General features: G+C 39.4%; 1 protein-coding gene and 1 long non-coding RNA gene across 4 annotated transcripts in view; one reads left to right on the forward strand and one right to left on the reverse strand.

The window, feature by feature from the left end:
- LOC147799948 (uncharacterized) overlaps nt 1-9604 on the forward strand; it is a 30168-nt gene extending 20564 nt beyond the window's left edge. The window contains exon 2 of the long non-coding RNA XR_015424343.1: nt 2827-9604. This is a non-coding gene — a long non-coding RNA (uncharacterized LOC147799948). The remainder of the gene's footprint in view (nt 1-2826) is intronic.
- A 42-nt stretch (nt 9605-9646) lies between these two features.
- Nucleotides 9647-14026, reverse strand: LOC110990902 (uncharacterized). 3 transcript variants are annotated; one of them, XR_002600037.2, is made up of 2 exons: nt 12969-14026; nt 9647-12546 (listed from the first exon to the last, which is right to left on the reverse strand). XR_002600037.2 is itself a non-coding variant. In XM_022255986.2 (2 exons), the coding sequence occupies exons 1-2, from the start codon at nt 13764-13766 to the stop codon at nt 11297-11299; spliced, it is 1338 nt and encodes a 445-aa protein (XP_022111678.2). In that variant the 5' UTR covers nt 13767-14026; the 3' UTR covers nt 9647-11296. The 3 variants fall into 3 exon arrangements, 1 of the variants encoding a protein (XP_022111678.2); XR_002600036.2 differs by having other exon boundaries at nt 9647-11836; nt 12344-14026; XM_022255986.2 differs by having other exon boundaries at nt 9647-11836.
- Between the last annotated feature and the right edge of the window lie 2300 nt (nt 14027-16326).

The following is a 16326-nucleotide window of genomic DNA, read 5'->3' on the forward strand; positions in this document are numbered from 1 at the left end:
CGTACCTCGCCTCGACAAATTTGGTAGCATCCATTATTTCTTGGAACCATTACGAAAAGACTCGTTCATGTCGAGCAGTGACAAATCGGGTTAATTACAACGACAGTAATCGCCAGCAATTAGCTGCAGGGGCCAAGTTCCCGGAGCTACTACTTTAGGCACACACATTTGGTAAGCACGGAAAATGCGTATTTAGGCCCAAACAGGGTGCTATGTAGCCAGAGATGTCAAGTTTATTGCTTACCATTATTTCTCCGCTCACTGAGACATAGAGATGCGTTTTGAAGGTTTGTATTAAAACAAATTGATTACAGGGTAGCTGCAATTAATTTGTTTTAATACAAATCTTCAATATCCAACTTAACCTAATTTTCAACCTTTTGTTTGTTTGTGTGTTTCACTGCCTTTTTGGTGTTTATGCTACTGAGAATTGTTATTTTCATGAGCAAAACTGTGACGTCATCCAAAGCCTCAATGTTACATTGGTTTATGCACAAAAATGCCTGCATTTCTGTAGATTTTGCTGGATTACGTTTTCTCTTTGCTGATTCATTGGTGTCCGTGTGCACAGCAATAAGCAAGCATCAATCCCTTTCTCAGAATGTTTTGAATAAGTGAGTTCTTGTTTAACAATTCGAACAGAAAAACCTAAACTGGGTTATGTCTTCCCTGGATTACATTACAACTGCAGCACCCTTAGTTGTCCAGGAAGTCATAGTTAATTATAAGTGTTTTAAAAAGTGCATCTTTCGATGCATTTAAACAAATAGGAAAGTAAAAGAATCTCCATAAGTTACAAAAAAATTATGTCTGAAAGAATTCTTGTAGTTATGCTTTAACGCTTCCAATTGCCAGCGTTAATGATATAGAGCTTGAAGTTCAAAATACAAAGTTTAATTAAACTCCACGTGGGATACCGGAAACGAAACAAACTAAAAAACTAAAATTGGACCAGAGTAAAAAAGTGTTATCTAAGGGGGATTTTAATATATATTTACTGAATATTGATATTCACGCTGGTAGTTATGATGCACTAAACCTCCTCTATACATATCTTTCCTGTCCCACTGTTGATAAACCACTGGAATAAATGAAAATTCTGCAACATTGACTGACAATATCCCTACGAACAACACTGAATCAGTCTCTTCCTCAGTGTGTTTACCGTGTAGACTGATACCAGCGTGTAACGTAACGCAAGTGTCTTTATTGCTGCATGGCTCACAAATACATCATGCGAGAATACATGTCAGTAACAAACATGGCGGGGATCTATGGTGGTCTGTAAGTGCCATGCATGACTGCAAGCTATACCTCTATAACATCTCCCTTTCTTTTGAATTAAGAGTCATCGGGTAAAAAAATGGATGAAAGTTTCTACCTCTTCTTTTTTCAAAACAGCAAATCGTCATAAAGTTAGTGTTAACAGTCGACACTCTGTTTTGTTTTGTTTTGTTTTGTTTTGTTTTAGGAAAGGCATAACTTTTTCTGGCAAAACTAAGGTGAACAATATTCCGTAACATTTACGAACGTTTGGTGTTTTGTTGTTGCTTTAAACACTTTAGAACAATAAAGAAACACATAAGAGCAATAAATGCTGAGCAATGCTTAATTAAAACAAGTGTTCGAGAATCGTGCCAACTATTCCTTGTTTGAGTCTCTGACAGTTCTTATTGATTCTCAGTTAGTGTTCATTTAGGTCACATATATAGTCCTTGAGATACTTGGGACGCTTGGAGATTTGCCAGACCTAATCACAACCTGTGATTCACTGTGAGAGGCAGATTATTCGGGAATTGAGTCTGGTGATGTATAGAGGGTGCGTCCAGGATCAGGGCTTTGTCAGCTGTGTTTCCTGTATTGGGTGTAACCAATGTATCCTGAGGTGAACTCAGTTTCTACGGTACTGACGTTCATCCACCTCAACGATGTACCTTCGTGGGGACACTTTATCTCTAACAACGCCAGGTTTCCAAGGAACTTTGTCCACATGAGGACGGGTTTTGACAGGTTGGCCAACCACCAGCTAAGGTAATGGCTTGGCACAGCGGTCGTAGAATTTCTTGGCCTGTTGCTTTAATTTGGTACTACTTCCTGTGGTTCTGGCTTGTAGAAAGAAGTGTTGCATGGCATAAGGTTTCTGCCTCGGCGTGACATGAGGTGTTGAGTTGGAGAACTGATCATCCCTGGTGTTGGAGTGTTGCACCACTCGAGAATGGACAGCCACACGTCTCCACCATCTCGTTTGGGCCGCTTGATGAGATATTTTATGATTTTGACGGCAAATTCAGCCTTGTCGTTGGCTCTGCTATCATAGTGATCTAGCAAAAGTCCCATTCGTGAGCAACTGGCTGAACTCTCGAGAGGCGTAGTTTGGTCCGTTGCCACTTATAAGTGTAGCCGTGTGTGGCAAAGACTGGTTCTGTTTTCTTCACAAGTGTCTCCGTGGTCAGGTCCTCAAGCTCTGCAATTTCTATGAAGTCAGAATACATGTCAACAAAGACGCAGTACGGCTGACCATCCAGCTCGAAGCAGTCAGTTGTAACAACTTGCCATGGGCCGGTTGGTAAGGGATGCGTCATCAGAGACTCTTTACAATTTGCAGGTTGAACCTCCTGGCAAGTAGGGCATTTCTGGACAACATCAGTAAGTTCTTGATTCATGTACAGCCAGAACCTGATCTCGCCTGCCTTGTTGATTGTGCTCTGGATTTATAAGTGTGATGCTTGGGATCTAGCAAGGAGATCACGTCTCAGGTTTGCGGGTATCACAACTCTGGTACCTCTGAAAATGATACCATTTTGTGTGTCTAATTCGTCCCGATAGGGCCAGTACTTTCTGATAGAGAGTGGCACTTACTGCTCGGACATCCTGCCATAACCAAATTGGCCAGCGACTGCAGAGTTGTGTCACGAAGAGTTTCCTCCCGGATACACTGGAGTCTATCATCTTAGACAGACACTTCAGACTCTACATTGATATCTGCCAACTCCTTCCGGAAGCGGCAATCTTCCTCAACTTGGAAGATGATGTAGGGTGGCGTGTTCCCAGTGACTTTTGTGGAGACAACTATCCTCGTGAGAGAGTGTCACTAATGGACAGTTATTTATCAATGGTCAGAGGTATACTCCTCGTGTATCAGTATTTCCATCCATATCATAATTTGGTGTCCTAAGAATCTGATTACTTGAACGGATCGGAGCGGTATGAACCTGTAGTGTTACTCCATCACAACATGAAAAATTAAATATTGCTATTATCACTTCACTCATCTAGACTAGCACGAATTCCTACATGTAATCTTACTAGCCCTATTCTCACTTTTATTTCCTTTTGTGACTTGTTTGTGTTTGTTTTTAGTTTTAATTTTAGTACCTATATATGCCTGTTATATTTCCAAAACTATCAAAATGAGATTTTCTGTGATAATTGTAAACTTTGGATGCACCTTAAATGTACTAATTTGGACCTCACTGACTACTATAATTTAACGAAAGATGATAATGCTTGGCTGTGTCCACAGTGCCTGGTTGATAATTTACCATTTAATTGTTTAGGTCCTAAAGAATTTGATAGTGTAATAATGGACTTAAACTCATCTACACATGTGCCTATGAAATTAGAGACCATATTAGACTTACACCCTGGTGAGTTACCATTTATAGAAGATCCAAATAACCCTCACCCTATGATTAGTAACTCCTCTTACTATTCACATAACAATTTTCAGGACTACCTCAGTGCTAATCCAGCGGAAACTTTCTTGCTTTTACACGTAAACATGAGAAGCTTACCAAAAAATATTGATTCTTTGAAACTTTTGCTTAATCCCTTAAATCATAACTTTTCCATCATAGTTTTGAGTGAAACTTGGCTTAACGCTAACTCAAGTATGAGTGAATTGAATATACCAGGGTATACTCTAGTAACTAAAAACAGACAAAATCGAACTGGAGGTGGTGTTGGATTATATATCCTAAGTAGCCTCCAATATGTTCTGAGGCCAGACCTGAATGCCATTAATGATAGCACTCCAGAATGTATTTTTCTCGAAATTATTTCCCCTCATAACCAAAAGAACATAATTGTTGGGGTCGTATATAAACCACTGGATGCTAACTTTGACGATTTCCTAAGGTCATTTAATTTAATCCTCCATAATGAAACTAAAGATAATAAATATGTTTTAATAACTGGTGATTTTAATTTAATTACTTCCGATAGAGTTGGCCATCCACAGAAATTTCTAGATCTCATTTACTCATTTTCCTGCATACCTCTTATTTTCAAACCCACTAGGATAACAAGCACATCTGCAACTTTAATTGATAACATAGTCACTAACATATTACCATTATCAAAATCTGGCATTCTAGTGACTGATATATCGGACCATTTTTCCAATATTTACTGCTTTCATATTTACGACAAACCGACATAATTCTCATCATTGTTTTACTCGCGATTTTACAGATGCAAATATTGCAAACCTAAAACAAAAACTTAGACAACATGATAGGAGGTCAGTCATTAACACGCTGGATGTAAATTGTGCCTTTGATAACTTCATGGATATTTTCAACGTAGATCTTAATAAGCATATTCCTTTAAAACGGGTTTAATCAAAAGCCAATAAATTGGTTCCTAAAGTCCCTTTGGTCACTGTAAGTTCATGTAAATCCATTAATCATAAAAACAAACTTAATCGCAAGTTTAAGTCTAACCCAACAGAAACTAATCATGCTAGATATGTACGATATAAAAATGTACTGACAACTGTCCTTCGTAATTCTAAACGTAATTACTTAGTTACTTAAGTAATTGCCAAACAATTTAATAAAGAAAAGGGAAATATTAGAAATACTTGGAAAATAATAAACAATGTATTGCATAACCACAATAGTCATCAAACTGAATTAAAAATCGAATCACATGGTGTATCCATTGATAATCCTAAGGACACTACAAATTATTTTGATAATTATTTTTCAAATATTGGTAAGAATCTCTGTGATGAAATCCCGGATAATGACCTTAATTTGAATTATTTAACAAATCCTAACATTGATTCTATTTTTCTCCCCTGTAACAGAAGAAGTGTAAGTTAAAAGCATTTTTCCTTAAACATATTTTACTGACTCTATATAATACTCTAGTTCTACCAGATTTATCATATGGCATACTTGCATGGGGCAACTGTGGAATTAGCCTAATAGATAGAATACTTTAACATCGAAAAAAAGGCATTGCGCATTATCAATTCTGCATTTTTTCAAGAACATAGTAATCCTTTATTTACTAATGTAAAACACTAACAGTCAGTGATATTTATTCTTTCCAGCTAGGGAACCTCATGCATCGAGTAAATAATACTAATGTACCCAACTACATCAGCTCAATGTTTTTTTAAAAAATGATAAAATCCATAACCATTTTACAAGGCAGTGTAGTGAGTTTCGTCTCTCTTCTGTACGCACGAAACTTGCAACCAAAACAGTTAAGCATGAGGGTCCAAAGCTGTGTGTCACAGAGTGATATTAAATCAGAATTACTTTTAAATTATTAATACCGTATAATTGTTGCCCTGATTGTTGAAATGATAAACGTGGTATTTAGTGGTGAAACAAGATTTTATTTTCCTGAGCCGCCACACCCAAACATTCCTGAAGTCAGTCAACCTTACCAGAATGATGGGCTGAGTGTCAGTTGAGTTGTTATTGGTAGATGTAGCCAATCGCGCATTAATTTGAATAATGAATATTTATGAAGGGTATTGTACACAAAACATTTTGAATTCTTTTGAATAAGGCGTGGCAGTGCTGGAATTTTCTTTTGGGTTTAAAAGAAAAGATATGGGGTGATGTGAGGAGTTCATTGCTGGATTCCGAGGAGAGGGCAGCGGCCAGCCTCGATGACTTGTAGTCGTGAGTCGAGTTAGTCTGAAGATGAGTAACTTCTACTTATGGAAGTAGAATAAACTGCATGTACATTTAGACTGTTCAGAGAAACGGAAAGCCAGGAAACGACCAGTTCCTGTAAGTTAGCCTTGTATAAATATGATATTGGATATTTATTTTATACATTTATTCCTTGCAAAACCAGAAACATGGGAATATGGTGGTAATTTTCAGGGTTTTTACGTTAAGAGGAAGAAGGAGTCGGTTGACCGGTGGTGACGGAAGGGTTGGACCGCGGCGGCGGGACGCAGAAACTTGCCGAGTCAGCCACAGGCCACGGAAGCCGACTACACCGCAAGAAATAGAAACAACATGGTGGCGGGACATTGAGGCGCTCATCACCACATTTAAATTGTAATAAATAACAATGTTAACGTAAGAAATAATCCTTATTTTGTGTTCTTTTATAAATAAAATGTAAATATTGTACAGGCAAAACAAATTTCCAGCAACAGGTGTGTATATATTCGTGTCTCAGTTACCAAAGGTCTGTCCCTAAGGGTAGGACAACTCTAGGGGTGTGACACTGTGGAACTCATTAGGTTTGTGAAAAGATTTACCCACCTTGTCGCTATTTAAACAGAAATATAAGAAGTACTAACTGAATAATTACAAGGGAAATAACTGAGCCGTTACAGGTTACAGATTACAGGTTTTATTATTTTGTCTATTAATTCATTCACGTACTTATATACACTTTTTCTTGGTTAATTGTTGTATGTAGATGATTTATACACGTATATAACATTTTTGTCCTACATGTCCGGTTATGTCTGTATAGGGGGCCCTTCTCGACAAGCTGTGCCTCTTAGTGGCCCCTCCACCTTTTTGTGGAAATAAAGTAAAGTAAAAAGTAAAGTAAAGCGTGTTAGCATTTGATAAAAGCGCCCGCGGTGAAATGGATAGTCAAAAACCACACCACGAACTGCATGCAAGCCCTCCATGTAGTAGCCGAGCTGTTTGTGTCGTGGACTGTGCGCGCGCGCCACCGCAAGCGCCTTTGGAGCTTTGGCCATTTTCTGACTTCAACTGTTTTTTTACTAGCTGACTTTGAAGCTTTAAACACAGTAATCAGTCTAATAGTGCCACAGAACATCAAATAAGATGCAAGAAAGCCAAAAATTACAGTAATCCAATGTAATTAAAACGCTTCAGGGCCACAGGGGATTGGTTTTGGGAACGAAGCCTAAGACGGAGACGAAGTTGAGTACTGGAAAACGGACTTTGTTTCCAGTGGTTATCTGAATTATTCAATATGCTAGTGTTATGAAATATTTACATTTCTCTGAACCAATCGTGTTTGGGGGCTAAGTAGTCCGAGTATATACTGTATGTCTTGGCATGTCTTGGCCACTTACGTTAATGAAGTCTTTGCACAACGGTGCGGCCTGGTATTTGAAACTCTTGCCATATCCACTTGGAAGATTGACAAATAAGTCTCGACCCTCCAGAACAGCCTTCACGGCCAACATTTGCTGTGGTTTCAGTTTGTCGATCGGAATCCCAAACTTCGGTGCTGCATATTTGAGGCAATTCTGAAAGAGATTGTAGTTTAGAGCTTACACCACTGCCGGAAAGGACGCCGTGTTGAATACGCCCGCCCATTGTAATGATGAATAATTTATTACATGTGCCACAGAGGCAATCGTTTGATTGGTGGAGACACATAGCATACAGTGCTTATTAATATACGTTGGGTACGGGCAAACCGTTATATATAAAATGAGGCTTGTCGAACGCTGCAGTGTGTTTTCCAAGGCATTCTGGGAAAAAGGTCAAGTCCCCGCCACGGTCCATCATGTACGTCCATGCTTTAACAGTCCATCCGTGACGTCATTACACTCGGGCAGCCTCCAGAGACCCGTTCGCCAGCTGGGGTAGTAGTGGCTGACACCAGGGCAGGCACGAGGATCACGTGATGGCTAAACAAACGCTCTGGTGTAAGTTTGACTTACACGTGTAAGCTAATCGAACGCACCCAATATAAACGATACGTCTCCGATCCCAGAGTCCCCGGCAGGAAGTGGGTTAAATCAATCAAGGCAAGTTGAGTCGAATATTTAGCCCTGAATCCATTTTGAGACTGTGCAAGTCTCGGGCATTGATCGCGTCTATTCTTGAAACGTGCATTTAAAACCGGCCAAGCACATATTTATCTCTTATTGAAACACGCTGCTCAGATTTGACTTTTTTGGGGGATAGAAATATTGCTTAGCAAACATAGTTCAACCTATAGCTGAAAAGCTGAAAAGGGCTCCTGCTATGATTTACCTTAACTCACACAAAAAACTGAATCAAACCCTGTCCTGACGATGCTTTGTTACAACGACTACCTGTTTTTTTTTTTTCAGATTCACTAAAGAAATGACTCGCTCACATCACACATAAAGGCACACACGCGTGAGCGCACACAACCCAGTCATCCGTTAAAAAAGCATCAAAGCTCTGTCTGGGTCAAAGTTCTTTGAGAATAACAGCTCAATGTACTTAATTGTGGGGGACGAGAACACCAGAGAGGCAAAGGAGTTAATTTATTTCCTAATGCAATTTCACAATGTTGTGAACAGTCTAGTGATGGATTATTGTTTACAAACTGAATAATGATTACTGGGACTTTGCTCTCGGTAAATTTATCTTTTTAACCGAAATGACGAGAAGTAAATCCGGCACGGAAGTCAGCATTTGGCGCTATTTGCATTTTAAATGGAATTGTACTTTAAACGGCAATTAATGTCAACCATATAGAACTGCAGCTAAGGAATTAACGGTAGAGTTGCGGTGTTTATTTTAAGCATATCATGTTCATTCAGTTGAGCTACTCCATGCAGAAATGAGATTTCCATCAATACACTCTCTGAGCATGTTTGCATTTTATACAACCAATTTGGGATCGACTGATAACTGAAAGAGGCCACATTTGAGGTTTTCTCAGACCCATCGATATCTGAGGATGAACTATAACCTTCATCACTTTCATTGTCATTGTAAAGATCATTGTGTACTACTGTATTTTCAACAATTTGAGATTCAAACCTGTCATCTACCTCAGTTGACACCAACGGAGGATCACTTGGGTTCCCTGCTTTTTCCTCTGCCTTAACATTCAATGCAGGAACCAAGTTTTTTTTTAATTTAAAACCCACAATACAGTTTTCTCGGCCTGGGTTCTAATTGTATTTACCTCTTCATTTCCATTATTATACTGGCACTGAATACACGGTAACCTCAGTTTAAACCACGCCGACAGCACATGCACTGCAATAGAGTTACATGCATTGATCGTCTCTTAATGCATGGAACCATGGAACCGGGAGTTAACCCCCAACTTCGGCGAGCGTTCAATAGGAGCCGGTAAATTGTGGCGTGTCTTCCTTTGTGACGAGGTCACTTATGAACCAGATACCAGCTAATTTTAGATCATGTATCCGGGCAGAAAAATTGGTTTGTGCATGATCAGGAGTCCAATTTTAAACGGTCGGTTTAGAGCGGCAGTGAACACAGTATTTACGAACTGGCATGTTTCGCTTGAAGATGTACTGCTCTTTTGGAAAAATTCAACTTTTCCAGACTCAGTTTCTTACAAACAGTGATGCAAACAGTGGTAGCTACATACTTGTACTTCAATAAATCAAAGAAATGAATTATGAGTTTGTCGACCATATTATGATTCCATCAATTTAATTTTTTTTTTGTTTGAGTGTCATTGGATATACCATTTTTTAGATAGTAATCGCAACATGTCAAACTGACCTCCGTCCTTGTCATCGACACTTGTTTTGAGCTCTTAGTCTGATTTTTAATCATAGTACTTCTGGAAATTTACACAAGGTAAACGCAGTGTTGAGCTAATCTGAACATGTTCTAACCACCAGTGTTTAGAAAAACATATTGTGTTTAATGCTTTTAACACAAAAATACATTTTACAAACGCGTCAAGTGTTCTCGGGTTTTACAGTGTACAAATTTGAACGTCATCTTGCTTCGCACAACAAAAAAACTAATGTGAATTGTCAACATCAACTGGTTTGGAATATCTCTAATAAGCCAATTGCCCATCCATCAATGATTCACCCGGTTTTTGCTTCCGAGCATAAAACTTTTCTCTGAGAGAATGAATAGATTCTTGAGAACCAAATCTTGCGCTCAAAATTGCGATGATCTTAGACAAATCTCTACGTTATTCAGGAGGACTACAAACTACTTCTTCTCTGGCAACGCCTCCTAGATGGTCAAGAACTGCCATGCCTTTGCAACACTCTCAAGATGAAATTCTCTGCAATACGATTAAAACTCGTCCAACCAATCTGCCAGGGAAAGGTCCCCTGCAGGCCCTAAGACAGACATTCGGGAATAACAGAACTCAGAATGTTTGAGAACAACCCATCCTAAATTGTCCTCGACCTCCTGTCTACGACGCCACTTTCTGTAATGACAGGCCATCTATTAAGGATGTCCGCTTAAATTTTTCGTTTAAGGACGCCAAGGCAAAGGAAGACGGGCAGTGAATGAGTCCAAATGTAACTGTCTCAATTATACAGAGTTTTATTTACACGTCAGCTTTTGGGGGTTCACATGTCCAGCTATGATTACAATTAAATGATTCAAATCCTACGTTCCTTTATTTTCTTTTCATGAAATTCCATATTCCCCAAATTCCTCGAGCTCCAGGCAAGTGTGCGACCGTGGACTTGGCCTTCCAGACAGCACTCTGTGGTGCCCACACTGGAAAGGAATGTATCACTCGCGCGCCCACCGCACTGTTCGCAACGCTTAAACACGCTTTTTGGACGTTACTATGAGGTCATCATTCATAAAATTACGAGTAAGTTAAGGTCAAATTTAAAAGAATTCATTTGTACAAAAAACGAGAACAAATGTTACGTTCGTATTTTGAATCAGGTAGAAACCTTCACTGTAAAAACTGTGATGTTAAAATCAACACTTTCAACATTCAACAACACTTATCAAATGGCCACACCATAGGGTGTTCCTTTAACACCGTTGGTGTTACTTTTCACACCTATAATTAGTGTTACAATACAGTAAAGGGTGTTGAAAGTAACACCAAACTTTTCAATACCAGCGAAAAGTGTTGGTGTAGTCCTCTGATAACCCCCGGGGGTGTTAAATTTAACATCCCAGTTTTTGCAGTGTTGGAATACCTAAAAACGCAAAAATCAAATCAAAAGGGACAGCAAAACAAATAAACTTACAAATTTCAAATGCAAATCAAATAAAATAACACCAATTGTATTCATTGTATATTTCTAACGAACAGTACCTTCAAAATATTTGACTCATTCCAACGCGTACTAAGTAGTGAAATAAGAAGAAGTTGATCAAAATTCGAATATCTTTGAACACGAGATGTTTTCTTTCTTAGCCTCTTCTTCTACAGCGAGCACTCGCTGAAGATCTAGGTCCATCAGTCTTGACCGATAATACCCGGCGAAGTTCTGATAGTGTGCTTCAATAAGTCGGGCACACTTTGCCCGTCCCCTGCCGGGAGCACACCATGTCTTGAGGTGGTTGTAAATGGCGTTGAAGTGTTGGAAGTTGGTAGTGTTTTCGTACATCTTGCAGTTAGCAGGAAGTGTGCCCACGTACCGCTTTGCGATGCAGAAACCTTGAAACATGAAATTGTATTTCTTGTGTGTTGCGACTTGTAGAAATCCGGGTTCTGTTTCGTTCCCTCTGATTTCAAATCCAGCAGGCACCTGGTGTTGGTTGTATTTTGCAAGGGATTGTTTCTTAACATCTATGTGCCAAGAGTAGCGGTTGTGCTCAAAGTAATAAGCATAGGTCAAAATGAGGTCACTTGGGCAGATTTTTTTGCCCTGTGGATAGATTTTGACAAAAGCATCTCCAAAACGAGAAACCTGTAGGAAAGGAAAGTGGAAATGTGTGATTCAAGTTCCGGAACAATTGTAAAAGTTTGTCATACAATACATGGTGTAGAGATAAATATAATAAAGTGACTTCCTATCAACAGTAGCATGTACGGTTTTTAAGATCAACCATTGGCAGCAAATTATCACGTTAGCTGCGTGTTGGTTGGCCTAGTTACTCAAGAAGGGTGCGTCCAATTAGTTTCCCCATGAATACACCAAATTATTCGAACAGATAGTGCAAGATGAGCCAACTCGAACGTCATATTCGTCTCCACCCAGAAATGTTTGAAACCTAATGTTAAAGCTTAGGTATACGGAAATTTCATTCTTTCAATCATGAACATGATGAAAGCGTGCTATCGACTCTTAAAGAGTTAGCGGGAGCGACATCAACTTTATTTAGTTAGCAGTGTCATGGGAATAACGCCGTTTATTAAAAAATACTTCATATAGGTGAAACATATATAACTCTGTCAAATTTAAGTCCTAGCTTACGTGCCGTCTTGCTGCCTCCATTGTATAATAATGGCACATGCAGAGAGCTAGGGTGCCTGAGGATGACACCCGAAGCATACACGAGTATCACTTGATGGCTATTCAAACGCACTCATTTAACCCTTGCTTTGGGTAAGTTGAGAGCATCCATAGGGGAGAGTGGTAGGTCTTTCACGTGCTGCCTTGTATATCAATGATGTCAGCTGTTTAAATAATTATGGTCTATTTCAAAATGGTTTGTACACAGGGAGAGTGTTGGAAACACATAATCATGAACAAGAACGTTTCACATCAAAAATGTTTATGTTTACATAAATGCTCATGTTTCCTGAAATAACTGCATAATTGGAGATTACAGTCAGTTAGTTTTTTTCCCGAGCCGAATCCTCTACTAGCGTAATTTTAGGTAAGCCTAATGATGACAGTTTACACGATGTTTTGACAAACGTTGTTTATTTGGGCCTGCCATTGGCAACGTGCGCATACTGTCTAAATCGTGATATGCAAGACTTATAAAAGGCAGTCAGTACAACTTACAAATGACTTGATTCCTCTATCCCCTCCGATGATCCCTCTGATTAAAATCGCAAACAAGAACGAAGAGATAGGAAATATGTTATCTTACGTTTAAAGTTTTTAGAATGTGATTCCTGCAATTTGTAATCGTATCTCTCCAGAGGTAGATCGGAAAGTTGGGGAAGCGTGCAATCGTTTTCCAGCCGATTGCGGTTTTTACAGAATCACTGACGAGTCTTTCCCATCTAGTACCGACAAGAGGCACCCCAAGAACTCGTATTCTACCGCCATTGAAGATGTTCTCAGGGGTTACAGGCGAGAAGAACATATTATCCGTGTCAATCCAGGCAACGACGTCAGCGCTGACGTACATATCCGTGAAGAAGCTGCTCCAGAGTTGCCGGCAATACCCCATGGACCTCATCGTGCTGTGAAAGATCGTGTCCGCATCTGCTGGTAATGGCTCGTACGAGATATCGAACTGCATGCCGAGTGCTTGTTCGTGCCTGCGGAGCTTAGCTGCCAGTTGATGGCCCCTCTCCGACTCTGCGTCCAGTATTAAACTGATGGGGCCCAACTTAGGGGACCAGAATAAAGCTGCAGATCGCAGAAGTACACAGTAAAGGAGACTGACAATTTTGGGAACAGCTGCCATGCGGATCGTAAGCGTCAGATTCTTGCTTTTGGTGAAACTCAGACCGGAGCCAAGTCCATTCTTAGTGGCAGCCATCTGGCGATTGTGGGGACTCGGCCGTATTAACTGAGGGCGAGGCACTAAGCGTTGAGAGGGCATGATCCAAAATTTACAACACACCAAGTATGATAATGCAATCATGAGGCAAACGACAAAATATTTCCTCGCCATTTCTGCCGCGGAGAACAAGTCGTGACTCTTGGATATTGACATGTACTGGTGCTAATGCCGAAATTCCACCCTGGCATATACTGCCCCTGATCTACGCGAGATTGCGTCGGTTTGCCAGGAACTGTATGTGAGCATCCTTTGTGAACCATTCCATAAATATCACAAAAGCGCATGCAGTGAGGCGACGGTATACACTGAATATGGGGGCACCATGAAAGTCAAACGATTCATAATGCACATATCGAGGCTAACTTTTTGTGCTAAACAGACATTAATCGAGTTCATTGATCCGATGCATGATTCCCTGAGTAGTAGAGAAGTGAGAGTGCCGGACCAAACGCCCCTTTTTGCCCGCTTTTTGCTCAAAACCATTGGGTAGTACATCGACCCAAAAAATCGTCGAAACATTTTTGGTGGGAAAAAATGGGAAAATCCAGGAATAGTGCGAGATCCCCAGTTTTTGATCAAAGCCCTTGGGTAATACATCGACCCAAGAATCTCGGGGGAATTTCCACTTCACTGACCTTGAACTTTTGACTAGCACCGACCTCTCAAACAAAAAAGGGACTTCCCCTCGCAAACAAGTCGAGACTTACCCGATCTGAACTCGTGACTGGCACTGACTTACACAAACAAAAAGGGATTTCCCTTCACTGACCTTGGCTCTGTTCAAATCAAAACAAACCACCTTAAATAAATGCTCTTTATATAAAAAAATAGTAGTATTAAAAAATATGTTGAATAAAAATGAGAAAAATTTAAGAAATCTATACATAAAAAGAGACATGAGCAACCAGCAATACCGACCTCTACTAACGAATTTCAATCGATTTAAGAAGGCGTTTTTAGAAGATTTTGTTAAACGGTATAACATCCCATTACTTGCACCAAAACGAAAATATCATACACGATTTGAACTAATAAACGCTATACGAGCGGATCAAAAACAATTTAGGTACCTCCAGAGTCAGTCATATCGGCAGCTGTTGAAAACGGTACAAAAATATAATATTCCTTATGCAAACAAAGACAGATACGTCAAACAGGACTTTATCAATGCGATTAAAGCGTATACACAACCTAAAGAACTCGAGGAAGTAGACATTAAACGTATATGGCGTTTTAAAAATAATTTTCGTAATTGGGAGTTGATTCCTCGCTTCTATGAAGACGATTTAATACATTTTTTTGATTTTTACAAGCAGTTGATAGAGAAAACAGCGTTGGCTGAACTCAAAGAAATTGGAGGCTACAAATTACAAACACATCTTAAAGTGCAGTTTAGATTGGAAAAACTTGACGAAACGATTGACTACGGCACCTTTCCCTTTCAGAGTGATCAAGACGTAGTAACAAATAAAGCTGACGTTAAAAATGCACTTGCTAAGCAGCGCGAAGAACAAATCGAACAGGTGGAGGCCCATACGCAGAAAGGCTCGGGTTGGATCTTTGACAAAGTTGTCGCTTTTTACATCAACGTGGTTAAATATAACCCGGTGGGTTCTTCTTACATTCCGTTGCCTAAGGAACTGTTAGACAAAAAAGCAATCATAAACGTCCAAAATAAAGATCAAGAATGCATCCGGTGGGCGTTGAGAGCAGCTTTAAAATTATATTCAGACGGAGTCAAAAGTCAGCAACAAACAAATCCAAAATATAAAATACATGACGAGCGAACATCGACTTACAAGTCAGAATCAGATGGTTTAAATTTTACAAACATAAGCTTTCCAACACCGATTTCACAAATCCCACGTATCGAATCGCAAAATAACTTAGCGATTAATGTGTTTGGTTACACCAAAAAAGACGGTATTTACATTCTCCACAAAAGCAAGCGTTTAGAAGAACCGATCAATTTACTTTTATTTAACAAGGGCGAGAAGAACCATTATTGTTGGATTAAAAATTTTTCTAGGTTGACGGGCGACATCAATAAACACAACGGCCGAAAACATTGGTGTTTTAAGTGTATGACACATTTCCTAACGGAAGAAAAGTTAGCTAGTCACAAAGGAGATTGTCAAGGCTTAAACGTTCCTACGTGTAAAGTTGAAATGCCGGTCAAAGGCAATAATATACTTAAGTTTGAAAATTATAAAAATAAGCAAGACGCGCCTTTCGTCATTTACGCCGATTTTGAGTCTGTTTTAGAAAAATTACCGCCGACCGATACAAACACTCTCAAAACACAGATTCACAAGCCTTGCGGGTACTCATACGCAGTCGTCAGATGTGATGGAGTTTGCACTAGCCGAAAAACATATAGAGACCAAGACGCAGCTGTAGATTTTGTAGAATCACTTTCTCAGGAAACAGAGAATATAAACGAAACGTTTAAAAACAAAGCGAAGTTGATTTGGAACGATCAATTACAACAAATTTACGAAAAATGTAATAGATGTTGGATCTGCGAAAAGTTGATAGATCGAACAAAAGCGAACGAATCTCAATGCCAATGTGATATTCCAAAAACACCAGAGACAAAAGAAGAAAAAATCGAGTTTTGCCGTATAGTTAAAGTTGAAGGCAAAGAAAAAGAGTTCAAAGAATGGAAATGTTTGGATTGCAAAAAGCCCATTAACAATTTTAGAAAGGTTAG

This window comes from Acanthaster planci, linkage group LG02 (assembly GCF_054643075.1).
Source record: "Acanthaster planci isolate LZ-2023a linkage group LG02, COTS_SCS, whole genome shotgun sequence".
Taxonomy (NCBI): Eukaryota; Metazoa; Echinodermata; class Asteroidea; order Valvatida; family Acanthasteridae; genus Acanthaster; species Acanthaster planci.

Coding starts and splice junctions, on each gene's coding strand:
- LOC110990902 (XM_022255986.2), bottom strand. CDS start 13,766: ATGTCAATATCCAAGAGTCACGACTTGTTCTCCGCGGCAGAAATGGCG. Junction 11,837..12,968: donor ACATTCTAAAAACTTTAAAC/GTAAGATAACAT, acceptor CCTTTCCTACAG/GTTTCTCGTTTTGGAGATGC.